We start from the raw sequence: 24,436 nt of genomic DNA on the forward strand, positions 1-24,436 counted from the left end.
AGCCCCACCCCGCCCCACCGGGCCCAGCCCCGCCCCACCCGGCCCCGCCCCGCCCCGCCCTGCCCAGCCCGGCGCGGCCCCGCCCCGCCACGCCCCGCCCAGCCCCGCGCGCAGCCACCGCCCTTGGCCGCCTCCCGCCTTTCACTTTCATTTCTCGGGAGCTCCGCCCCTCGCCCTGACTGACAGGCGGGATCACCAATGGCCGCCCGGCATGCTGGCGGTGCCGGCCAATGGCGGCGCGGGCCGGGCCGGGCGCCATGGCGGAGCCGGCGCTGCTGAGGGAGTACGTGTCGCACCTGGCGGCCCGCGCGGCGCAGGGACAGCTCGCGGCCTGCGCCGACCCCGCGCTCAAGGCCCGGGCGCGGCGGCTGCTGGGCCCGGGGCGCCGCGGGGCCCTGGATGTGCGCGGCGTGGCCGAGCGCTGCCGGCGGGCGCGGGGCGGCCGCGGCCCGCGCGACCTGCTCAAGGCGCTGGAGCTGCTGGAGCTGCTCTGCATCAACCTCCTGCTGTGCCCCTGGCGCCGAGAGATCCGCTCCCTCAAGGTACGGCACTGCCGCCCGCCCCGGGGCAACGAGGCCCCTTCCCGGGCCGGGGCTTGGCAGCGGCACCGGGACGTGGGATGGGGTCAGGAGCACACCCTGCTCGGGACAGGGAGCACGGTCAGGAGCACATCCGGCTGAAGGCAGGGTGCCCAGCACGGTGCAGGGCTGCTCAAAGGTGTTCACTGGCCTTCACGGGCCTTGTCCTCGCTGAGGCCGGGAATGCTGAGCAGCTCCGGGCACAGGGAACAGAGCCCCTCGTTGTGGTGAGACAGCAGAGAAATTAAAAGCTACCCTGAAAGGGTTTGCCTTTGATCACACTAAGCTCTGACCAAAATCTGCCTATAAGCAGGGACGTTTTAAGCAGTGGCCACCTGCAGTGGCTTGTTGCCAAAGCCAGGTAGGCCAGTGCCTCTCTGGTCCCTGATCCCAGCTTCTGAGCAGCTGGTGGAGTGTGCAGGGACAGCCCCTTGGACAGAGGAAACGCTGTTGTTTTTTTGCAGCAGGGTAGTCATGGTTACCCCGTCCCCAGCGCACTGAACACGTCTCATTGCCCAGAAGACACAGCCAGCTTCACATATCCCAGATGTAAACAGACTGCCTAAACCCCCAAATGCAAACTTACTGCTCTTGCTTGGCAAGAGGTGCGGGTGAGGAAAAGCCATTCTTGCTTCTTCCCGCACTTAGGTCTCACCTGTGGATTCACAAACAGCTGTAAATTCCTGCTCTTCTCATTCATCTCCCTAAAACAGGGCAAAGCATAAGATAGTAAGGTCTACACTTAGTGGGTTCAGCTTTTCCTAACACAAGAATCCTAGGCTGCATTAAAATTAAACTTTGAAGACCACTGTGGGTAACCCAAAGTGTAAGACAGCCTGCTGCATGCTTGAAATAATTCTACTGCAAGACACAAGTTGGTATAAGCAGTACCTTATGCACCTACCGATTTGATTGAAAGCTGCTGAAATACATGGAATAGTATTTCCCATGTCCTACCTCTCACCTGCTCTAATGTGCCTGCAGTGCCCGCTGCTGCCCTCCCTCCAGAAGGAACAGAAGGTGAGGAGTGCAGGGCACTGTTGACAGATCTGTCTGAGAATTATACTGTGGCCATTCTGGAGGTCAGTTTTGTTCTCCTGAACCTTCTGCTTGTGTCACTGATGCTCAGGGGTCAGCCTTGGTCCGGCCCAAGCTGGGTAGCCTGAAAACAAGTACCCCACTCCTGGAAATCCTGACTTTGCTTTCCCACCTCTGTTCTGTTCTGACTTGCCAAGATTTGGTCATGCCCAGCTCAGAATAGTCTCCTGTCACAGGGTTTCAGACAAAACCAAAAACCACTTCCAGGATACAAACTAGGCCTCATGCCTGGGGTAGCTGTAAAACCAAGCAAACATTGAACAGTTTCTTAAGTTGTTGCACAGTGGCATTTCATCAGTGTTTTGCAGACAGCTTGTGCAAAGAGAGGTGTTTGGACAATATTTCTGTTAAACTAGTCTCTCTTCAGAAACGTGCTTTCAAAAAATGGCAGTTTAATTCAAGGGTAGTAAGGTTCACAGCAGGAGTCTGAACCATGGACAACAAAAATGTCAGCAGCTCAGAAATGTGATTCACAGTGAGTGCATCATGTCTGTTTAGGAAAAGGCCTCAGTTATTCATTCTGTGAACCTCTGTTTATTTAAAAAGCTTAGGTTCGGTAGAATACTTAAGGGTTGTTTCTGAGTTTCTCTAGTTTGACTAAAATGATTTCCTTACTCCCTTCGTTTTTGAATACTGGTACTCTTAGCCAAGACCCCAGCAGGTTTAAACTGGCACAACTTCACTGAAACTGATGTGCTGCAGCAAAGCTACAATACTCAAGAGGCTGCCAAAATAGTGCTGTTAGAAAAGCCTCACTCGCTGCAATTCGAAACTCAGACTTCTAGAACACAGTCTTCTGAAAGCTCTAAGCAAGTTTTGAAGTATTTTTGATCTTTAGGAAATCAGCTCTTTCACATTTCCCTGCACCGACTTCCCCAGTGTTCACCAGCTTTTCCATGTTGCGTTCTGTTCTAGACCTTCACTGGGAATTTTGTCTACTACATCCAACCAGTGCTCCCAGAGGATATTGTGAAAGCAGTCCTGGAGAAAATAGGTTATGTTGCAACTACAGCTACAGAGTTTTCACTTGTCAAAAAGAGGAACAATGAGGAAATGAAGCAGACTGCATTTGAGATATTTCTGGCAAGAATCGAGTGTGAAGCCATCCTCGAGATGACAAATGAAGAAAAACATGGCAATTTGGAGAAGAGCCTGCAGAAGGGAACACAAACACATCGGCATCAAGGAGAGGAGGATGAGGAAGATCAGACAGCCCAGAGAGGAAACACTGAAAGTCTGGGAAATGAAGGGAACAGTGAGACACCTTTGTGCCTTGCTCCCCAGCAGAAGTGTTCAGCTGCCTATGCTGCATCCTTTGAAGCTGCTGGGAATCTGAGGATCAAAGGGGATGTGGCTCAGTCAGCAGCTGCCGCGTCCCCCATCAGCCTCCAGGAGCACCAAAGGCAAGGCATCAACACCACGCATCTCCCAGGCAAGTGCTCAGACAGCGAGGACTTCCTGATCAAATACAGTGACATTGTCATAGGACAAACACCCATCTTCAGTGAGATTCTCTCTCCAAAGGCTTTGGAAAAGGAGCCAAGAGCCAGGCTGAGTGAGGAGCGTGCCTTGGCAGGGGCTGCAGAGTCAGCTACACGTGCACCGGGGCCTGCCCCTCTGTCACCGGGAGCCAGTGGCCCCCCAGCCTTTGCCATGTTTGTTGACGGCTCCTGTGACAGCAAAATCACCTTGGAGTTTGAAGCTCCAGGAGTCCCAGAAGGATCCATTGAAGCAGAAATTAATGATGCCATAAATTGCATAGACCCAGCCCCCGGTGATGAACCCACTGAGCTGAAGTCTCTGCCCTACAAGGACTTTGCCTCTGCCCAAAACTGCAACATCCCCAGGGAAGAGGATGTTTGTGAACTGGCTTTAACCTTCACAGAACTACAAATCAAGGATGTTCAGGAAGAACTTACATATCCAGTAGAGGAAACTGGCCAGCCTGAGGCAGTGGCCTATGCAGGAACAAGTGACAGGCACATTAGAGAATCTAATCGCTCCCAGATAAAACACACATACCTGACTGATGCTGAGCCACACAGGAGAGCGGTGTCACACACTAAGCCACCTTCAGGTCTGTGCTGTCCTGCCGGGCACACGGAGAATTCCACTCCTGGTTCTGACAGCAAGAGACTGTTCATGGATCCTGCACACCCAGCTTCTGAGTGCTTCAGGCACGTCAGAGAGCCCCCCAACCTCACTTACATCCCCCCCCAAAGCATTGAAGTGCGGCACTCACACGGGGGCAGGAGCAGCGCGCAGGGCAGGAGGAGCCTGGTGCAGCCTGCAGGTGACTCTGCTGGAGGTAGGGAAGGGAAGCTGGAGAACTGTAATTCCCAAGAGACTGACACCCAGGAGCCTTATGTCATCATTGACAGAACCGACCAGGCAGTGCTGGGCCATCACACCTGAGTCTGTAGTGCTTTATTTGTAATACCTGGGGGGATTGTCCTCTCACCTGTGGCCTTGATCCTGTTGTCAGGGACGTGACTGGCTTTGTCAATTCTGAAAAAACCCAAACCACATCACTGCTTTAGGACAGTGAATAGCAGGAGTTACACAAATTCTTAATGGTTCCTTTCACAAGGAAAGCTGAATGGTCACCTTTATAAAGGGTAGGCAAGGTTATACAAGTTTAAATCCATTTAATTCATCAGTCAGATTCCTTCTGGCTGTTCTTAGTGCCAGACAGGTTTCTTCAGCTGGGCATCCCACTTTTCTTTTTTCCCTTCACAAACTTATTCCTGGACTACTCTTCCAGTACAAGGTAAATTCTTCTAAGCTGGAAGACCCAGCTTCACAAATGCCGTACTGGAGTGTACTTCTATTAACACTCTGCATTCCTTTGAAGCTGTGTCTGAGCAAATCTTCCTCCTGACTTCAGCTGAAAACAGGTCAAGAAAGTTTGATAACATTCCTTTAGCTTTAAAGAGGGAAACAGCTCTGTGAACACTTGGTTTTGTAGAGGCATTAACCTGAGTTACAGGTTTTATATCTGCCTCCATTTGTTACCAAAGTATTTTGTGGCCACCACTACATTTTCCAAGAGAAGCCTTGAGCTTTTTAACTGTTCACTCCCACCAGAAGAGAGAAGTCTAGCTATGGCTGCCATTTCCCTTGCCCCTGCTCCTGACACTTAATTCTGCACCAAAAGTTCACGGAATTGTTCTGCAGGCTAGTTCTCCTCACTAAAATGAAGGGAAAAAACCTCATTCTTCACCATTTCAGTGGCAGGAAAAAAAAATGTGCTCAGAGAATGATCCCAGTGAGCAGCAGAGGCAGAATCAGGGATATCCTGCAGGTGGGAGTGCTGTGTGGAAAGCTCAGGAGTGTTGGATCAGCTGGGGCCCCAGCACTGAGCCTGTGTCACACACAGCTCTGAAGTCATTTAAGAAAGCACGCTGCTGTTGTGCTAAGGCACAGTCTCCAGTGCTTCTTCATACAGACATCTCCAAGGGGTGTCAGAGGGTGGTGCCCAGCAGCAGAACAAGGAGCAATGGCCATAAACTAAAACACAAAGTTTCATCTCAACATGAGTAAGTATTTGTTTTCGTGGAGGGGGCAGGGCCCTGGAGCAGATGCCCAGGGAGGCTGTGGAGTCTCCTCTGGGCATTCCAGACCTGCCTGGACACACTCCTGTGTGACCTGCTCCAGGTGACCCTGCCTTCCAACTCTAAAAATTCTGGGATTCTGTGATGCACTTGTTACCTAGAAAGACACTTTAATACTGCTTCAAGCAGCTTTTTCAGTAGCCCTGAAATGTGTGCTGGTTTGAGCTGGGTTAAATTTTCGTCACAGTGGCTAGTATGGAGCTCAGTTTTGAATGCTAAAAAATGCCTTTCATATACAGTTAAAATAGTATATGAAATTAATTTTGTATGAATTGTTTGTAATTGACTTTCATCCCCCCCAAAAAATTCAGAGGAGCACATATGGATTAGACTAGAAAAACCTCAGGAACTAAAATATAAAGATTGGCTTTTTGAACAACTAATGGTTGAAATTTATCAGGGTCATCCCCTGATTCCAGCAGTGTAGGAGAAACGTAACTTTGCCTGAGGTAACACCAAGGGACAGGACTACCTTCAGCTCTGGGCGGGGCTGTGAGAAATGGGCGTTAGGAACAAAAAGCGTTCACAGGGCTGTGTCCTGACAAGTAACAGTGGCATCCTTTGGGCTGTAAGATTCTCTGTACTAAACCATTAAGTGACATTTTCTATGCTGTGCAAAATGTATGTCCATAGTGAAATTAAAATTAGGAACAAACTGCAGATGACCGAGCTTCAAACATATAGAACCATTTCCAAAGAAATGGTTCTTTTGGACTCTTAGAGAAGAAAAAGTTTTGAAAGCTCAACAGAAGGTATTGAGAATATTTCGTATCCCCCTACAAAGAAGCTGCAATAAGTAAGATAATTACTTACCACACAAAATCTTACTTTTAAGCTCAAATTCTAAAGATTTACAACAGAGCAGCAGAATGGCATTCCTGGGATCACAAACTTTAGTACTTCACTAGGAAATACTCTCTCTGTGCACTTAGTAAGTTGCAGTGATTTAGAAAAGAAACAGCTCACCAGATGGGAAGGACAGGACAGGAGCTGCAATTCCCAACTGGATGTGGTTCTTTTGGTGCAATGGGTTTTAGGCAAACCACAACCCTGCAAGAGCAGTGATGTCCAAAAGCAGCACCATCACATACTGTTGAAAAGCCACATAACTGAATGTTTCTACCCTGCACTAAGTGCCTAACAAATGTCTGTACAAAGTGATCAAAGTGCTAATGAAGCCTTGCTTGTTCCGGCTAAATCAACCAGAACCAGACCAGTAGGGGGAAAATACTTTCTGTACTTCTGGGATCATTTCCCTAACATTACCCAGAAAATCAGTGTGAGAGCAGTCTGAGTGCTGCATTGAAAGGATTCCCTTGAAGGCAGCACTCAGAGGGTAAAGCACGAGTGAAGGGCAACTCGGCACTTCCTTTAACAAGTCCAGGAATGAAACCCCCACTGGTTTTCTCTACTCTCCAAGTACTTACAGGTCACAATAAACTGATTGTGATATAAACCCAAAAAACACCTGTGTTTTTCTTTACAAAAAGAAGTAAAATCAAAGAATGCAAACCAGTTAAGAAATCAATTAATTCTAGGATTTTTTAAGAAAAATTTGAAAATAATAACATAGTCCCATGCACTCTGTATTTTCACTATTCCTCAGCTCTGCCAGAGCAGGGCTGGGGATCTCATGAACACAAATAAAATAAGCTCTCTATAAAAAGCCACCTGAAAAAAAAACCTCAGGGCCATTCTGCAATCACTTACAAAAACCGTGTTTTGAGGGTTTTTTAAAATTTTTTGCATGAATTCAGTGGGACTACCAGTGCAGAGTTCTCTTCAGAACTAAGTTGTATTGTGATGTCCTGTAGAGGAGAAAGAACTTCCTGAATTCAATGAAGTTGCATTAATGTGGGCAGAACTAGAACAAAACACCATTTCAAAGTGGTAATATCTGTTTAACAAAGCTACCTTAACTCCCTGCACTTCATTTGCTTCCTCCAGTAATAAAATAAGGAACATTCCCCCTCTGCTATGAAGTGTGTAAAGCCTGGGCAGGGAGGAGTCAATGCCTTGCTCTGCCTCAGGCGCCTGATGGCCACTCAGGATGTGCCTGGAAAGGGGAATAAGGAGCAGAGGGTAGAGCAGCACTTTCCTAGAGCCAGCTTCTGCTCAGGTCCGTGGTGCCCACACAGCACAGGAGCACAAGTGGGCAAGAGCCAGAGGGGCTCCAGCTGAAGGCTCTGCATGGCCCTCAGTGTTAGAGCTGACAAAGGAATCATTTCCCTGGGGAAGGATACATGTTCCCATACGAAATGGAATGTCTGCAACCCTCAGAGCCTTTTGTTTGGTGGGTAGCACCCCAAGGGATCAAAACTGAACAGTTAACCTGGCCGTGGACATCAAAATTCCAACAATCCAGCCTCGTTGCTGTGAGACCTTTCCATTACCTGCTCCTCTTACCCTTGCCTTCCACACCTTGTGGTATTTTTGTACTTGAACCCAAAGAGCTGTGTGATCGGGATACGCAAAGCAATCACACAGAGATGAGAGATTTCGCAGGGCAGAGAGTTCCTCCGAGAGAGCCCAAGGCTGAGCCAAGGCCAAGAGCCCCTCTGCCTGTTTATTTCTTACTTTTTATACATTTGTGGGTCTGGCTGTGGATTGGCTCCTGGAGTTTTCACCTCCCAGCCAAATGGCCAGACCAACTGTCAGTTACAATTGTTTTCAGGTTAGAAATATGCAAACAAAAGACAGAGAATGAAAAACAAAAGATTTGTTTATGTTACATGTGTGAGAAAAGCAGAAACTGCTCCTAATATTGTTCAGTAGCTAAAAAGTCTGACTCCATTTTATGAACAATCAAAAGGCTTTAAAAAAACTCAGAAAAACCAGGGTGCCAGAGCTGCACCTTTCCTTTCTACTGCAATTCAATTGTTTGAAAATCACGGAATCACTGAGGTTGGAAAACACCTCAGAGGTCACTGAGTCCAGCCTGTAACCAACCACTCTGTCACCCAGCCCAGAGCACTGAGTGCCACGTCCAGACATGCCCCTGGAGCTGCAGGGGCTCACTGTGGCTCAAGTGCAGGACCTGGCCCTTGACCCTGCTGGACCTCATGGCAGCGGCCTTGGCACATCCAGCCAGCCTGGCCAGGGCCCTCAGCAGGGCCTTCTGCCCTCCAGCAGATCCCATTCCCACCCGACAGGTATCAGCTAGCTGAGGGTGAACTCAGGGCCCTCCTCCAGACATCAGTGAAGGTGTTCCACAGGACTGGTCCCAGCATGGATCCCAGGGGGATCCCATTCCCATCACTCTGGGCCCAGCCATCAGTTCCCATCCCAGCCAAGGACGGCCCTGGCCAAGCTGGGGCTGCAGCATCTCCACGAGATGCCACAGGAGAGGGCTCAAAGGCTCTGCTGAATTCCAGGGAGACACATCCACAGCCTTTCCCCTCACCCCCCAGGAGGGGCACCTGGCTGGGGGAGATCAGGTGGGCCAGGCAGGACCCGCCCCTCCTAAACCCAGCCTGGCTGGGGCTGATGCCGTGGTTACCCTGGGTTACCCAGTCCGTGCCATGTGCTCACGCTCAGGATGATCTGCTGGGCACCAGGGCCGGGCTGACAGCCCTGTCCTTTGTACACACCCTCGCTATTTGGGGTTGTTTTACCCCCATTCAGCCCAAGGGGGTTATGCAGAGAAACCTCAGGTACCCTCCCTCAGAGGGGCGTAATAAATCGTTTATTTCAAATTACAAAAACAGGGTCGTCTTTGGGGAAAAAGAATAGAAGACATTAAAGTTACTTCTAGGGAGCAACAGTGAAGTGGGAAATAAGGGAAACAGCCACATTTTAGCTGAACAAAACTGACACAGTAAAGCTGACGGAAAACCTAAAAACACAAAGGGAATTGGCTCATATTCTGTTCCTGATTGGTAGCTAAGCATTTCAGAGCTGGAAGTCCACAGCATTCTGTAAAGCACAGTGCAAAAACAATACCCATTATATTTAAATATTAAAAATACCAAATCAGACTTCAACTGATGATTTCTGATACAACAGTCCCAGGTTTTATAAATGGTCTTGTCTGTTCGGTGGGTTCAGTATTTGGTCCCGGTTTTCTTCATACTTCTCTATCATTTTCTGCATGTCGTGGTCAGCTCCAATAACCTTGGAAAGAAGAAGATGAACACTGGAAATAACTGACACCACAGAACTTGGCTTCTTTTGAGCAGAACAGGACTGCCAGTGCAGCCAAACTGGGATACTCCTAGGGATCTGCCCAAGCTTCTTTCTGCTGGGAATTTGGCATTCCCTTAAAAGCTACACGGCCGATCCTGGCAGCAACCCCAGTGAACAGCCCCTCAAATTCCACTGCAGAGATGGCAGACCCCACTTTTATGCCGTACACCAACAGCCATCACATTTGTCTCAGGTTGTCCTTATCCAAAGGTTATCAGAAAAGCAGATTTATTTAATTTTACCACTAAACAATGCTCCTATTATTTGGAAAGCACAATCCCCCACATGCCTAATTGGTTATAATTAAAATAATACTCACAAGTACTGGGCAGGAAACTTCAAACAGTGCACGTTTAATGAGCCACTCTTCGTAGAGCTCATGAATAGCTTCTAAATATTCCTAGAAAAGAGGCACTGGAATAACACAAATGCCCAGGGATGACACACACATTGCCATCTTTATCCATTTGGGAAGCAGTTAAGAGACACATACAAAAGCCTGCAACGCATATCTTCCACTAACAAAAAATAAAAAGCATCAGAAGGTTTTTGAGAAAAATTCATTCCCAGTACAGAGTTTAACTCAAGGAAGACCTCAAAGACACAGCTTACAGGAGCACAGGGCTCTCAGCTCCTTTTAAGATCAAGCAACCATGATCTTCTCCCACAGGTAAAATGTGGTTCAAGGTTTTTACAGAGAAAAATACAACAAAGTAAGGACAAAAAGGGCAAGGCTGCAAAGAATATGTATGGGAGGCACTTTCTGTGTCAGTACATTTCCCTAAAATTCCCAGTTCACTTTCTCAAAACTCAATTTCCTCCAAAAGCTCTTCTGCCTGTCATCAATCGGTTTTTTTCTTCATGGAGACCACTTCACATTGCTCATTCATAACTGCTCCCCTCTTCAGCAGGGCTGCAAAATAACACAAGAGCTCTTCAAATCCATTACAGGAGGATTTATTCTCAAGGCAAAATTTCACATGGCCCAAAATTTAGCTCTTTGCACAGATCTTCAACTGACAATTGCTTCTCCTGAGCCACCCACCCAGAGCTGCAGAGGGAACTGCATTTATGTCTGGTCAGGCTTCTTCGGAAGCCTTGTGCCATGAAGGGCCATGCTGTAAATTGGCACAGAAAGTCACTGTTCCATCACCACAGTTTGTTTTTAAGCAGATCCCCAAGCTCACAATTTTCAAGGAGTTGCTTCTTTTCAGCCACAGCAGAGACACTTTTCAAGCACAAACATCCTGGTGAGAGCAGACACCAAAGTGTGCCCAGGGAAATCTCAGCACCCGCAGGCCCAGATACCGGTGCTTCACCTGGGTGCTTTTGTGCCATTTAATGGTACAAAGGCAATTGACTTTTACATCTTAGAGAAGATTACCAGTTGATTAATACTGCACCTAAAGTCAGCCACAGTGCACTGATTACCACAACAGAACATCTGGGAGAGTCAGCATGCATGACAGATTTTTTTTGTTGTTGTTAAATAAATCAAAATTCAATATTCAGGGTTTAGTTTGCAGTGGAAACAGCTGCACCACATTTTGACAATCTATTCAGGATACAATTTCAGTATTTAGACTGGAATCATTCAATTTTCAAAGCTCCTTGTAAGCACATTGATCAGAGGAACTCCTTACCAGAGGAATGACTTTTTCCTCTTCTCTGCATCGTATCTTTAGCCTCTCATAACAAACTTTAGGAGATGTCTGTAAATAAACTGCAGAAACAAAAAATGTAATAGTTATGTTCAAGGATCAGCTTTAAATCAAAGAAGTAACTGATTTCAAAAATTACAGAAAGGAAATATCCTGGCTTGGGTATCACCACTCGACCTCCCCTTTGGCACTGCCACGAATCAACCCACAAACCACCCACAAACCCAAGCTGTCTGATGTTTACTTTTATACTGAATAATGTGATTATTTATGAGCCAAGAAACAAAAATTACTTTTTCTCCCTGACAGGAAACCCACCCACAAACACCCACAGCCCTCCAGGCCCATCAAGGTGTTACCTATCAAATCAACTGAAACATCAGTGTTTTTCTGGATCCAGTCAAACCATTCACTTAGGACAGCATAATCCACCTCTGGCATTTTTCCACTGAACAAACACAAGAGGCATCACTCACTGAGCAGCATGCAGAGATCAACTCCAAACTCTCATTTTGCTCACCTGACCAGAATCCCTCCCCAATTTACTCCAACATTTATGAAAAGAAGGCCAACATTATGCCCACCCAAATTGAAGGCCCCATAAACAATTGTTTATAAAATAGAAAGACCAAATCTTTTCCTTTTTTTTATTTAAGTACTCAATGGTATTTATTGCTCAGGTTCTCTGTGTCAGCATCAGTTCAAATCTGTCCCAGGGCATGTTATTAGAAGGGCTGGATTTACTGAGCAGTACCAATAATTCCTAACAGAAGCCAAAGTAAAAGACAGCAAAAATATAATGTCAATGTGTCAATAATTTACTCCCACTGTAAGAAATATTTGTGGAAAGAGCAATGAAATATCCATTATGCTTAACTGGAACTCTGAACTCTGAGCACAGAATGTTGGAGACAAATGTCCCAAAGTTATCTCAGCGACAATAATAAAGTATCAGACAACACAAGTAAAAGGGAGTTACTGAGGACATCATGTTAAGAATCACATACTATGTTTTTCTTAGTGTATCAATTTTCACTCATTACCATATTTTGATTGTCAAATATTGCTAATTTTACAGTATCCTCTCTTCAAAACTGGTAACAGCAACACATACTCTTTCCTATACACTTCTGCCATAGAAAAATTTTTTAAAAGATGGAGTTGGAAGGCTCCTGTGCTCTCCAGCTGAGTAATTAAGACCAGTTATGCCATTTTAAATAGGACTGAAGAAAAATATTCCACAGATTTCTAAACCAGTCCCCTGGCAACTTGCTTTGACCACTTGCAAAACTGAGCAAAAGTAATAAAGATATTTCCCCAAAGTATGGGAAAAAAGCAAAATCCCTGTCTGTACCACCTCCTCTCTTGATGTGCCATCCAGAAATGGGGTAGCACTGGTCACTGCTGCTCTTCTAATACATCAGCTCTGGGAAGCAGGGATCTACATCAGCCCAACTCTGATTGTGCTACTCTTCTCCAGGATAGATGGGGGAAACAGGAAGGTTGAAAGGAATCGGAAATAAGAAAAAGCTCTGCTGTTCCTACCCTAAAAGACAGATACACCCAAGTCAATTCTGCACTGACCTGCCCTGCAGACACCTTCGCTTTCCCTGGGTAACCCTGGGAGGACTCTGGCTCAAGAGCCATAAAGATACAGGGAATATAAAAAGCACCAAATGGTGCTTACATTTCCAGAGTTTGCTGACATTTGGCTCCTACCAAGTCACATTTTTACTGCCTAAGTCCAACATGAACAGCCTGAGTTTTCTATCATAACCTGTGATGGATTCAGAGGGACAGTGAACTGCAGTGCTCACCTGCAGCACACCATGCACACTCGTGCACACATTTAAATCTCACCTAACACAGCCAGATTGACTCAATTCTTAATGTGTCACAAAACAGCTACTTCATACATCCCTCAATTACTCCTTGTTTTATTTATAATCCTTTTACACATCCTTTTCTTTTGGCTTGCTGTTGGTACTATCAGCTACCTTCTAGCTTGCTGTAACAAAACAAAGCAAATGCCTTTTTTCTAACATTTGAAAAGTGCTGCAGCCACAGAACATCTTAATAATAACAACAATTTTAAGGGCATTTAAATCAATTCACAGAGTTGACACAAACAGATTTAGCCTCACAGCAACTAAATCTTTGGGAAAAAAAGCACTTTGCCTATATTAAAAAGAAGTCAGTAATTAAAAAGGAGGATATTCTAGGCTGCTTGCACTGTGTGTGGACTGGGATGAATAATGTGTGTCTCTCCCCACTTCCAAAGGCATTCCTGTGGCAGGGAAGTGCTCGTGCAGCATGGATGACACCTTGTGGCACAAACTGGGTTTGTCCCTCAGGACACTGAAAAACCCACTAAAACGCATCTGACACAGAAACTCCAGACAGAAGAACAGCATTCCAAACAACCAAACAAAACCCTGATTCCTGCACTGTTTCAGTTAGTTTGGGATGGGTGAGTTCTGCCTAGAACAGGTAATAGGTGACTGTTCTGTCTTTACTCACAGCCTACCAAGGCTTGCAGTTTATTTTGATCCTGTCAATCCTGATTCTGAGCAAGAGCACACGACTTGAGTCCCTGTTTGCAAGAAATGCCAATCCTGGATGCCAGGCTGGAAAACACTGCCTAGTTCTCTCCCTCCCACAGTCTTGTTCTTTATACCCTGGTGTTTTTTTACCTGTCCAGCATGTGTTTGATTCAAGCAAGATTTGGGTATTCAGCTGGAGAGCAGATGGTGTCTAAACAATACTGAGTTCTAAATATTCAGAAGCACTGCTGAAAAAGGTTTTCCAGAGTCCTACAGGAAGTGGGCAGCACAGCCCATACCAAACACACTGCCACTCCAACACAGAACTGTCAGATTTCACAGGCCCCTTAAACGCACATTACCAAAGAAATGATCATTTTATTAGATATATATTAAAAGTAATTAATCCAAGAAAGTCAAGTAGAAAGCCACATCCCATACCTTCGATACAGGTTTTCCACAAAAATGTGCTTTGCACTGTGAATCGATCGCTCCATCATCCTTATGGGGGCAATCTGCAACATAAACTTGACCCTGTACATTTTCATGCCTGTTGCTTTGCAGACTCATATGGCAGATATGAAATACAATTTTCAGATCTTGTGAGAAACAAACTTACTGGGAGGGTGGGAACCACAAAACAAACAAGGACTCCTGATCCTACTCTTATTTGTTATTCAGACACCAGTTCAAAGCTAAGTGCTCAGCCTTCAGCCGAGCAGTGGCAGCTAACTGAGGGTACAAAAAAGCAGCCATCCACTTGGGATCTGCAGGACATTGGGAACTACTGCTCCCCAAATTGCTGCTCTGTCCCATGCATTGCTGGGTCACAGCACAGGGCTGGCATCAGACATTCAAAGAAAGGAAACAGGACTTTTAAAATAAATAACTGCAGCTGAGACAGCCCTGGCCTCAGCCTGCCCTGCATGTGTTCCACCAGCCCTTCATGTTGAGCAGGGAGATCCTCTGACACTCTTGGGCCTGACAGAGCAACTTCTCACTCAGATTTCTGCACATTAACAAAGCAAAAATTACTCCAGGAAGGCTCAAATTACAAAAAAAGCTCAGATTGAAATACAGGAAAATCCTCAGGAATTCTCGAATGAACTTCTCCAACAGAACAGAATTTCTACTGTCTTGGAAAAACACCTCTTCCAAAAACCTAATGATTGTATGTGCCACTTTCATATTTCTCAACGCTTAAAGTTTGCCTTGACACAAACTCAGAAAACAGAACATAAGAACAATCAGTAAAATATAAGCATGACATGTAAGACCAGGTCTTGAAATCAGGGAATGGAAGACAGCATAGAATGTAACAAAAGGTATTTGAAGGAGAAAAAAATGAAGAAATCTTGATAAAAAGGTAGGATGTGAAATTTAATTAAAAAAAATTAAAAAACATTACAAGGAAAAAAAGTATGTAAACCACCTGAAAAAGCACTAAAAAACAATAGTGGAAGTATTTTGCATAAACAGAATAAGCAATGGCTAAATTTGTACTAGACAGCGGGAGGCAGTGCTATGAATTCTAACATGAGATTACCTGGTGCTTGCCAAAGATTCAAAATAATGAAATCACAGACAAGTCACTGACATGAAATGAGGAAGAGATTTGTGCAAGCCTAGCTCCAGAAGGTGTGCCCAAACAGCAGGATCAGTTTGGGGAAGTTGTGAGCAAGCAGGAGGCAGAGGTTTTACCCCCAGAGCACATGCTGAGCATATCAATGTCTGCACCACAGAAATTCCTACTCACTGCAGGAACAAAGAATGAATACACACACAGCATCTCAACTCTTGAACGCAAGGTTAAAAGGATTTAGCACTCATAACCACATCTAATTATTCTTAAAATTTAAAAGTAAGTTTCCTTACCATGGGCCTGGTGTGCTGCTCCAGCATGGTCAGCTGGACATAGGTCTGCAGAGTTATCCCCCACCTGGATGCATCCTGGTACATTAAGCCCTGGGGTCAGACATGGAAGCAGGACAGATGGAGATTTGTTAGGACAAACAGCACAACAGGAAGTTGGGTAATTTGGAAGCTTTTGCCCTACAACAGCATTGCTCTAAGAAGTGCGGGTTTGACAAGAATTAAGCGATCGTTTGCTCTCCACAATGTAGATGGAGATGTAGAATTATGGCCCTGTCCCTACAGACACTGAATGGGAGCTTGGCTGAAGTCAGCAGGAATTAGTTACTCTGCACATGGAACAGTCAGAACCAAGTAATGAAAGAAACCCTGTCCACTACACTACTTTTGTTCACTGACAGACTCTCAGTACACCCAATGCATCCAGAAATCATACAGGGTTCTAAGTATGGTCTGGGCCTCAGAAAAGGCATCCTTTAACACAAGCAGCTCTTCTTCCCAAAGAATCCTCACAGCAGCTCTCAGGCAGCTCCTCTACTTTCTGACTGCTGCAGTTCCACACACAGAACTTACAAGCAACAATCTATCCTGCACAGCAGAGAAAGGATCTCACTCAAAACAAAACATCATTCAATGTCTGTTGGCTGAGGTGACAAGTTTTAAGCCAGCAGCACAGCTTCAGCCCACAGGTCTGTGCTGTGGTATCGTGCAACACGTGCCCCACCCTTTACTAACAATCAGAAAGGCATCAGCAACCTCTGTTGCTGAATTTACTGTTCCAGAGGGCCTGTGCTAACAGTGATGGTATTTAACACATGATAGGGCAAATATGGTTTGGGGTGTGTCCACAGGCAGACAGCAGAGCCTGAGCACAGATCCCTGCCTCAGCCACCCTGGGGCTGCTGCAGAGGGGCTGAGCCCTGAGCACAGGCTGACAGCAGGGACCACTCCCAGCACCCCTGCAAGGCTGCTGTGCAGCTGCTCCTGGGACCCAGGGACATCCCTGGGGAAATAGTTCCAAGAAGCCTCAGCCACCCAAAAGACAACAGAAGCCCTTAACACCTCACTGGGCTGAATTTTCCTTATCTGCAGCAGCCACAGGATCACAGATTCATAGTGTTAAGGGGCTGGAATGGACCTCAAAGCCCATCCAGTGCCACCCTCTGCCACGGGCAGGGACACCTCCCACTGTCCCAGGCTGCTCCAAGCCCCAATGTCCAACCTGGCCTTGGGCACTGCCAGGGATCCAGGGGCAGCCACAGCTTCTCTGGGCACCCTGTGCCAGGGGCTGCCCACCCTCACAGGGAAGAGTTTCCAACCTAAAGGTACATCCAACCTAAGCTAACCCTCTTTCAATCTGTCCGCTTTTCCCCTTTATCCTGGCACTGCAGTTCCTGAGGAATTGTCCCTCTCTGGTTTCCCTGCAGCCCCTCAGACCCTGGAAGGAGCTGTGGGCGTCTCCACACAATCTTCTCCTCTCCAGGCTGAGCAGCCCCAGCTCTCCCAGCCTGGCTCCACAGGGGAGGTGCTCCAGTCCCCTCAGCACCTCCACGGCCTCTCTGGACTTGCTCCAACAGTTCCATGCCTACGTTACGCTGGGGCACCAGAGCTGTTCACAGAACTCCAGTCAAACAACATTAACTGAGCAGATCCACCCCTCACCTTGAGTGACATCCTTCCCTTCTTTGAAACAGGCACAAGCACATTTAAAGACAACTGCCACACTCAGGGCTTACCTTCCTGGGAATTGTTTTAACTCACACCCAGTCCTTGCCAAAACCACATTTTATATGCAATGCTTCCATTACATGCATGTCTTAATCACAGTAGAAGCTCTTTTGCTTTGTGGAGATTTCATTTTTGCTGTGCGACATTTGGATCATACCTTTTGTAGCAGTTTTGCTGGCTGATAAAAAGCCATCACACATCTTGCTAAAAGAACAGTCACTGTAACTGCAGAAATAATTTCTGCCACTTACCAGGATATTATGACCCCTAACATTCCTCCACTTGGCCAAAGGTTCCTTCAAAACCTGGTTAAAAAGAATTACTCCATGTTAAATGCATCTTACGTTCAAAATACTTAATATGACCCTACAAGTGTACAACTATTTTGAAGGAATACTTGTGCAGTAAATCAGAGTATTCAGGACTTGTATTGAAAACTCATCACACTTAAACAGTACTAAATTCTGTAACATAAAAGGAAATAATGAACACTGCTAAAAATAGAGAAATGTCAATATCCAGCATCTTCCTACCATTTTTAAACACTGATTAGACTACCTCATAAGCCTGGAGAGAATTTCTCTCTCTCTGTTTTGTTTGTTTTGTTGTTTGTTTTGGGGTTTTTGTTTGTTTTGTCTTGAGTCAAAATCAGTGCAATGTAAAGGAAAGAACGGCTTAGCAGAGTACTTAGCATTTCAATGACAAGTCCATCCCCTTACAAATTATTTTATCAGAAAGTAACACTTGCCAGCAAAGGAAGAGGATCAGACTGCTACCACATTTGTTTTCATTTTATTGTTGTGTTCTAACAAACAAAATGTATTCAAATCTTTTACAAAATGAACCAGAAAAGCTTCTACCCTGAAGAGGTAAAATGACAAGAGACCTGCCTGGCTCAAACAGGGTCTAAATCTGCAGTAATACTGTAAAGTCAGGACTAGGAGATTCTCATCAATTTGGGAACTTAAGTAGCTACTTAAAAATGCTGCATGGTATGCAAATTAAAGTCTGTTATCTTTTGGATTAACAGTTAATTACTTCATAAGGACAATTCCTGTTAAACTACCAAGTAATATCTGGCAACCCAGCACTTCTATGAGGATTCCTAAAACTTAATACCGGATGTATTGCCAAGCCTGTTGGGGAAAGCATTAATAACTGTTGTACAAGAACAATTGTTCACTGAGGGTTGACCTTGATTTTGTTTAAAATACAACAAGCCTGCCCTTCACCTAACCTGGTTCTAAGCAAAACAAAATCAAATACTAGATCAGTCTAAGAAATATCCTGAAACACTTCTAACAGATTTTCCTTTTATAAAAGAAGCCATCTATTCACTGGGATCTCTGTTACATGGCATAGGTATTTTTACATAATAATTCTTTACTTTGCTTTTACCAGACCCATCTAAGATTTCAGTGACATGAAATGGCAAACAGGCAAGTCCAAACATGCCCATTCTCTGTGAGTTGCTGTTACTTTATAAAGGTACAAACTCTGATTCACAGGTTTTACTGGGTATTTTGGCATCCAGTACATACCACGTGTGATCTACATTTCTCTGCTGCAATCTGGCTGTGAAAAGTTGGGTTGGTGCCCCAGCAGCCTCCTGCTGCTCCCTCCTCACACACCCAAGGACATGCTGGATCTAAAACAATCAGCTGCCCAGAGACGGAAATAAGGACAAAGAAATGTGCATCCAGTACCTCAATGCTGGTAGTTTGTGCAAAATAATCCAGGCATGTTGTTTTTCCACTTGCAATGTTGCCCTCGATACAGATCTGGTGAAAAAGAGAGTGACTCTGAGACCCACACCGTGGCAGAACAGCGAACAGCGTGTTAGAAATGCACCCTGCCCGTTCCAACGTGCCAGCTGCCCACACTGGGAAAGGATAATTTCATGGGAAGGCACTAGGGATCTGTTTGGATGCTGTGACTCTCCCTGACCAGCACTTTTTCCCTCCCTGCTACCCCCACGGCCAGCCCCCGCCCAGCTTACAGCTTCCTTCCCAGGACCCCAGGGGTTCCAGTGGGTCATCTGTTGCTCCCCACTCTGCCACAGCCCACCTCAGAGACCTGACTCCCAGCTTAAAATAAGTGCCAGCTGAAGTAATAATAAGCTTTAAGAGGGATTGCATTTTCATTTTCAGAAACCTAAACAACTAAAATAAACTCAGAGAATTTTTTCAACTGCCATAAAATAATTTATAGCGTAAAATAATTTATAATCTATAGGGGAGTTATATAAGTCAATGGCAAGGCTACAAATGCAGCACTGAACCCAAAATGCCACCTGTCCTAACACAAGCCCTCACAATTTTATTACAATTTTCAGAACTAGACCAGCATAACCTTGCACAGAGTGTATGACCCAGGGACAGACCCACCACGACACAGTGACACAGCTATGGCTTACACTTGCCAATACACACACACTCAAAAGATAATGGAATTATAATCAAAGAGGCTGCACTGTTTACTTTGTTTTCTGAAAAAAAATGTAAATACTTACAATTCTCTTTCTAGCATCTTTTTTTATCAGATGCTTATCTAGAATAGAAATAAACGACAGTTAAAATCAAAGTGGTCTTAGATACACTGAACCTCTTAATGTGAGACCCTCCAGGACATTTTTACGTTCCCTAGGCCTTAATATGACTATTTTCTAAATTAACAGCCTTCAAGGTTTTCAGTAATTATTGGATCATGTAACAGACACATTTAGATGAAGTTCTCCACTGTCCCTGACAGTGCCAAGTCCAGTGGTGAGTGCTCACACCTTGATCAGATTTTTGCTACACGTCTGCTGCTCCTCAGTGGGTTTGCACAGGAGAAAAATGAATTTTGGAAAGACCAGTTGGAGCAGCACCCACTGGCCTCACAGGCCCGGTGGGGTAACAGTGAGGATTACAGAGCAGTTCCAAAACAAGCACCTTGCACCTCAGAACTGCACGAGGGGGGAAAAAAAAAAAAAAAAAAAAAAAAAAAGGTCCAAGCCAAGCTGAGCTTACGAGACCCTTCACCCGGCCAAGAATGGGAGGAAGGCAGGGATGGGCTCGGCGGTCATCCCCGGTCAGAGCTCCAGTCTGACCCTGCTCCTGCTCCCTCGGAGCCGCTCCACGTCTGACCCTGCTCCTGTTCCCCCAAAGCCGCTGCAAGTTCTGAGCCCGCTCCACGGTCTGACCTCTTTCCTGCTCCCCCGGAGCCGCTCCAGGATCTGACCCCGCTCCCGGGTCTGACTCCGCTTCTGCTCCCCCGGAGCCGCTCCAGCGCATCCCGAGAGCTGGCACGGAGCCGAAGCCGGGCCCAGGGGCGGCCACCCGTCCCGTCCCCGCGGTTCCACCCCGCACTTACGGCCGGCAGCGGCGCGGGGCCCGCCCGCTGAGGTGCCCGGCACGGCGCTGCCCGCGCCCCGCTGGCCCCAGGCCCAGGCCGCGCCTCGCCGCCACATGACCCATCCCCGCCGCCGTCCGGACCCTCACCGCGCGCCGCTCCGGCCCGCCCCGCCCCTTCCGCCGCCGCGCCATCACTTCTTCCGCCCCGGCGCTCTGAGGCGAGGCCGGTTCAGCGCCGGCCACGACCCTGGTTATCACCTGCGAGACCGGCCCCGGCATCTCCCTGGCTGGGCCGCGCGGCCGGCATGGCGCGGCTGGAGGTGGACTGGGCCTTCCTCCGCTCGGCGCGGGGCGCGCTGAAGATCGCCCGCACGGTAGGGCCGGGGGCGGCTCCGGGGCCCGCAGCAAGGGCCGGGCCCCCGCTGACCCCGTCCCCTCCTGTCCCGCAGCTGGTGGCGCTGATCGCCTTCAGCTGCTTCCTGGGCTTGGGCACGTACGAGGCCTACACGGCGCTGGCCGGCACGGAGATAGTGATCACCTCCCTGTTCCTGCTGCTCTACCTACTGAGGCTCAACACGCGGATGCGGTGCCTTTACTGGCCGCTGGCTGTGAGTACCCGTGGGCTTCGTGTACCGGGGTGCTCTGGCTGTGAGTACCGATGGCTGTGAGTGCCGATGTCCCCTGGCCGTGAGTACTGAAGGACTCTGGCTCTGAGTAGTTACATCTCCTGGCTGTGGGTATGGCTGTCCCCTGGCTTTGTGGCCGTTGGCTGTGAGCGCCAGCAGGCCCGTGAACAGGAGGGATCAGCCGTCCCAGGGGACATTGTCAGCTGGCTCAGTGATTGTTTCTGTACAGGTAAGCAAGGTGCAGTGTTCCGTGGAGGTTGAGGCAGTTTTTCCTGACGGAGCGTTCTGTTCCGTCAGTTCCTGGATGGCTGCTGCATCTGATAACAGCCGCTCCCAGCACAGGCTCTGTTTGCTTCGCTGTGTAAACCTTCACATCACAAATCAGTCACACACTTTCACTCAAATACTGACAAGTTTTCCTCTTACCTCCCTTTTTAACGTGTATTTGCTGCTTCAGTCTATCAGGTATAGCCAAGTTGCAAAAATTTGATGCAAAAACAACAGAAGAAAAGTAAAACTAGGAAGTTTTACTATAAACGCTCTTTTTACCATCAAACCACTGGGTGTCAGTGTCCTCTCACACGGATATTGCTATAATTCTTTTCACGGCAATCCAGCCATTTTTATCCATCCCTTCTGTGTTGGGAGCTCTCCACATTCTCCTTCAGGCTTGTATTTCTGAATAAATATTTTGCTTCCACTACCTATTTCAGGATATTCTCAACTCGGTGATTTCAGCGTTGTTCCTCCTCGCTATGAGCTTGTTTGCACTAATAACCAAGACCAGCAAGGGGACGTTGACTGGAGGAGTAAGTAGGAACATTGTTAATGAATTTCAGTTGTTAAAGTGCAGGGATTTGAACCTCTTGGTACACTCACATTGTGGAAGGACCGTGCAAACAACTGTCTTGGAAGAACACTCTCAGCAGTAGCAAACAAGGTACATTCAGTGTATCTCACAAAAAGAAAATAATCCTCACGTGACTAGTAATTTAAAGATGTTACAAGACTTAGGAATTACTGCAGAGAAGTACTGAAACGTTGAAAATTTCTAGTGTTTTTAACTAACCTATATTTGCTACCATACCTTGAAATCCTTGGTGGGGGGATCCCTAGGTCTTTTAGGACTATCCAGTTTGGTTACACTACTTGAGAATAAATGCCAGTGGTCCTGCTAAAAGGAGTTGAGATCTTTTCACAGACATGCTGGTACCTCGCTCCTGGCATGTACATTCTTTTTTCTGACACAAACTGAGGAATTATGTCAGTTGAAAAGGGGTTTTGTTCATACTATGATTATAAGTATTTCATGTTCTTAAGATCAAACCAAATTAATAGTTTGTGTAACTGGTATTTTTAATTCAAATGTCAGCTAATGTCATTAACCTTAATAAACAATAAGGAGGGTAAGAAAACCCCTCAGTTTTGAAAGTGTCTAGAAGAAAAAGATACAGTACAAGCTGAAATGTGACAAGCAACCAAAAGAAACCTAAAACCTGCCACAGAGGTCTTTGAAACTCAGCTTGGGAGATGGTGAGGGGGAAAGCTGAGGGCTTCACTAGCGATGGCATCCTACAAAGGAGACTTTCTGGTAGAGTGACTGTGCTGGAACAGAATTTACATTCTTTTTTGTGAAGTTCACGGAAATTAAAGGTGGGAGCGGGAGACTGAGCAGGTACCTGGAACACAAGTTTGGGTGGAACATGTGACATCTTCAGTGCTGGGAGGGACAGAATCACCCCCAGCCTGTTCTCTTGAGGCACAAAGTGCATTGAGCTGTCCTCTCTCAAGAGCTGTCCTGAAAATAACTCCCCATATCAGATAGTTCAGTGCTTGCATAAAGAAACCCTTTGTGCATGTGGGATGGGGCTGAGGGGCAGGAACTGAGTGAGTTAACTCAGTGGCTCTTCTGCAAACCCATTTTTCCAGTTACCTGCCTGAGGTTGTCTATTTTCTAAATAATTTAGTACATTTTATTCAATTTGGAATATGTTTCCCTTTCAGAGGAGAAGAGCATTTTCCTGCTGGGCTTGTTTCTACAAATACTGACTTTTCCCCTTGACTTTTCTCAGGGCCAGTGCTATTAATTAAGCAACCCTTAAAGGGACAGAAGGGCTTTCATTTAGGATAAAAGCATTGTCTGGCATAATGCAGCCTTAGCTTAGCTTTCAAGGAGAGCACCACACTATCTCCAAGGCCTGACACAAACATCAAACAGAGCAAGCTGTAGACAGCTCTCTGAAAGGCTGATGGGATGTAAATGTGGGTGTTATTTGATTTATCAGCTGTCTCAAATCACACACGTTTTCAAGGCCAGAACCAAGTTAGGAAGATGTATTTACTGCTACCTTGATGAGTCACTACGGTAAAAGCTCGAGATTGATTGGGGGAACTAATCTTATGGTAATTTTTATAGGTGTTTGGTGTTATATTGCTTGTTCTCTGCATTGTTGACATCGTTCTTCTTTGCAAGAAGATTAGCCTAGATAAAGCAAGAGGAAGGAGTGCTCCTGCTCAATAAAATTGGTGTGTTAGTGAAAGAATGAGTTCTCCGTTCCGTTTCAGCATTCTCTTTTAAAGAATTTGCGTTTTCACGTGCTCAGTTTTGAATTTCCTGTTCACTGATGTTTCTGCAAGTATCATTCATAACATTTCATACTTTTCCAAATGCAGTTTCAGTGTTGCAATTTCACCAGTTAAAGCTTCAGATAAAATTGTTGTGTTTTTCTAAATTTAATTGTTTTCACCTGTATGAAAATTTTCGTGGTTGTCTTCTTTAAATAAAAAGAAAATAAAAACAAGCTTAAGTGCGTTATTTAATCTTATTTATTTACTAGGTGTAAAAAAGTACATTCGAGTAAATGTCCATTTTAAAGTAAAGTAAAAACGTAATGACCCAGTAACCGTCCTTTGGAAAGATTTTCTTGTGCCACGGTGAATTGCACGTTAAAGCATTCGCCGAGACATTTGGATCCTGAAATTCCAGCCTTGAGCGGGCTTTGGCCTGGGTGATCTTCCAGCCCCAAGCGCCCGGTGGTTCTGAGCGTTGTGTGTTCGCCGTGGCAGGGGCAAGCAGCCTCCCGGCTCCCTGGTGTCGGTCCAGCAGCACAGCTCCATTGTCCCTGTCCCGGGGCTGGGGGCCGGCGCCGGGGCCGCCCCCCCACAGCTGGGGATGCTGAAACTTTTTTTTCACGTT

At 46.4% G+C, this 24,436-nt stretch overlaps 3 protein-coding genes across 5 annotated transcripts; 2 read left to right on the forward strand and 1 right to left on the reverse strand.

Annotated features, from left to right (window-relative positions):
* Window positions 1-230: 230 nt before the first annotated feature.
* On the forward strand, window positions 231-6,846 carry LOC120757948 (uncharacterized). The gene is made up of 2 exons (XM_040075686.2): window positions 231-542; window positions 2,592-6,846. The coding sequence occupies exons 1-2, from the start codon at window positions 231-233 to the stop codon at window positions 4,089-4,091; spliced, it is 1,812 nt and encodes a 603-aa protein (XP_039931620.1). The 3' UTR covers window positions 4,092-6,846.
* Window positions 6,847-8,953: 2,107 nt separating this feature from the next.
* Window positions 8,954-20,730, reverse strand: TK2 (thymidine kinase 2). 3 transcript variants are annotated; one of them, XM_040075171.1, is made up of 10 exons: window positions 20,634-20,730; window positions 19,792-19,829; window positions 18,986-19,060; window positions 17,531-17,584; window positions 15,555-15,644; window positions 14,121-14,194; window positions 11,496-11,584; window positions 11,119-11,198; window positions 9,795-9,875; window positions 8,954-9,403 (listed from the first exon to the last, which is right to left on the reverse strand). In XM_040075171.1, the coding sequence occupies exons 1-10, from the start codon at window positions 20,728-20,730 to the stop codon at window positions 9,305-9,307; spliced, it is 777 nt and encodes a 258-aa protein (XP_039931105.1). In that variant the 3' UTR covers window positions 8,954-9,304. The 3 variants fall into 3 exon arrangements, with proteins under 3 accessions (XP_039931105.1, XP_039931103.1, XP_039931104.1); XM_040075169.1 differs by having other exon boundaries at window positions 14,121-14,206; XM_040075170.1 differs by lacking the exon at window positions 20,634-20,730 and adding an exon at window positions 20,464-20,617 and having other exon boundaries at window positions 14,121-14,206.
* A 75-nt stretch (window positions 20,731-20,805) lies between these two features.
* On the forward strand, window positions 20,806-24,034 carry CKLF (chemokine like factor). The gene is made up of 4 exons (XM_040075172.1): window positions 20,806-20,988; window positions 21,064-21,222; window positions 21,954-22,049; window positions 23,657-24,034. The coding sequence occupies exons 1-4, from the start codon at window positions 20,920-20,922 to the stop codon at window positions 23,759-23,761; spliced, it is 429 nt and encodes a 142-aa protein (XP_039931106.1). The 5' UTR covers window positions 20,806-20,919; the 3' UTR covers window positions 23,762-24,034.
* The last annotated feature ends 402 nt before the right edge of the window (window positions 24,035-24,436 follow it).

This window comes from Hirundo rustica, chromosome 11, assembly GCF_015227805.2.
Source record: "Hirundo rustica isolate bHirRus1 chromosome 11, bHirRus1.pri.v3, whole genome shotgun sequence".
Classification (NCBI taxonomy): Eukaryota; Metazoa; Chordata; class Aves; order Passeriformes; family Hirundinidae; genus Hirundo; species Hirundo rustica.

Bases quoted from the DNA above. Each gene is read 5' to 3' on its own strand.
- LOC120757948 (XM_040075686.2), top strand. From the start codon at position 231: ATGGCGGCGCGGGCCGGGCCGGGCGCCATGGCGGAGCCGGCGCTGCTG. The intron at 543-2,591 runs GTACGGCACTGC...GTTCTGTTCTAG, and splicing joins GAGAGATCCGCTCCCTCAAG to ACCTTCACTGGGAATTTTGT.
- TK2 (XM_040075169.1), bottom strand. From the start codon at position 20,730: ATGTGGCGGCGAGGCGCGGCCTGGGCCTGGGGCCAGCGGGGCGCGGGC. The intron at 17,585-18,985 runs GTACTGGATGCA...CTTTTTAACCAG, and splicing joins CACAAACTACCAGCATTGAG to GTTTTGAAGGAACCTTTGGC. The intron at 9,404-9,794 runs GTGAGTATTATT...CTTCTTTCCAAG, and splicing joins AAGTTTCCTGCCCAGTACTT to GTTATTGGAGCTGACCACGA.
- CKLF (XM_040075172.1), top strand. From the start codon at position 20,920: ATGGCGCGGCTGGAGGTGGACTGGGCCTTCCTCCGCTCGGCGCGGGGC. The intron at 20,989-21,063 runs GTAGGGCCGGGG...CCTGTCCCGCAG, and splicing joins CGCTGAAGATCGCCCGCACG to CTGGTGGCGCTGATCGCCTT. The intron at 21,223-21,953 runs GTGAGTACCCGT...TACCTATTTCAG, and splicing joins GCCTTTACTGGCCGCTGGCT to GATATTCTCAACTCGGTGAT.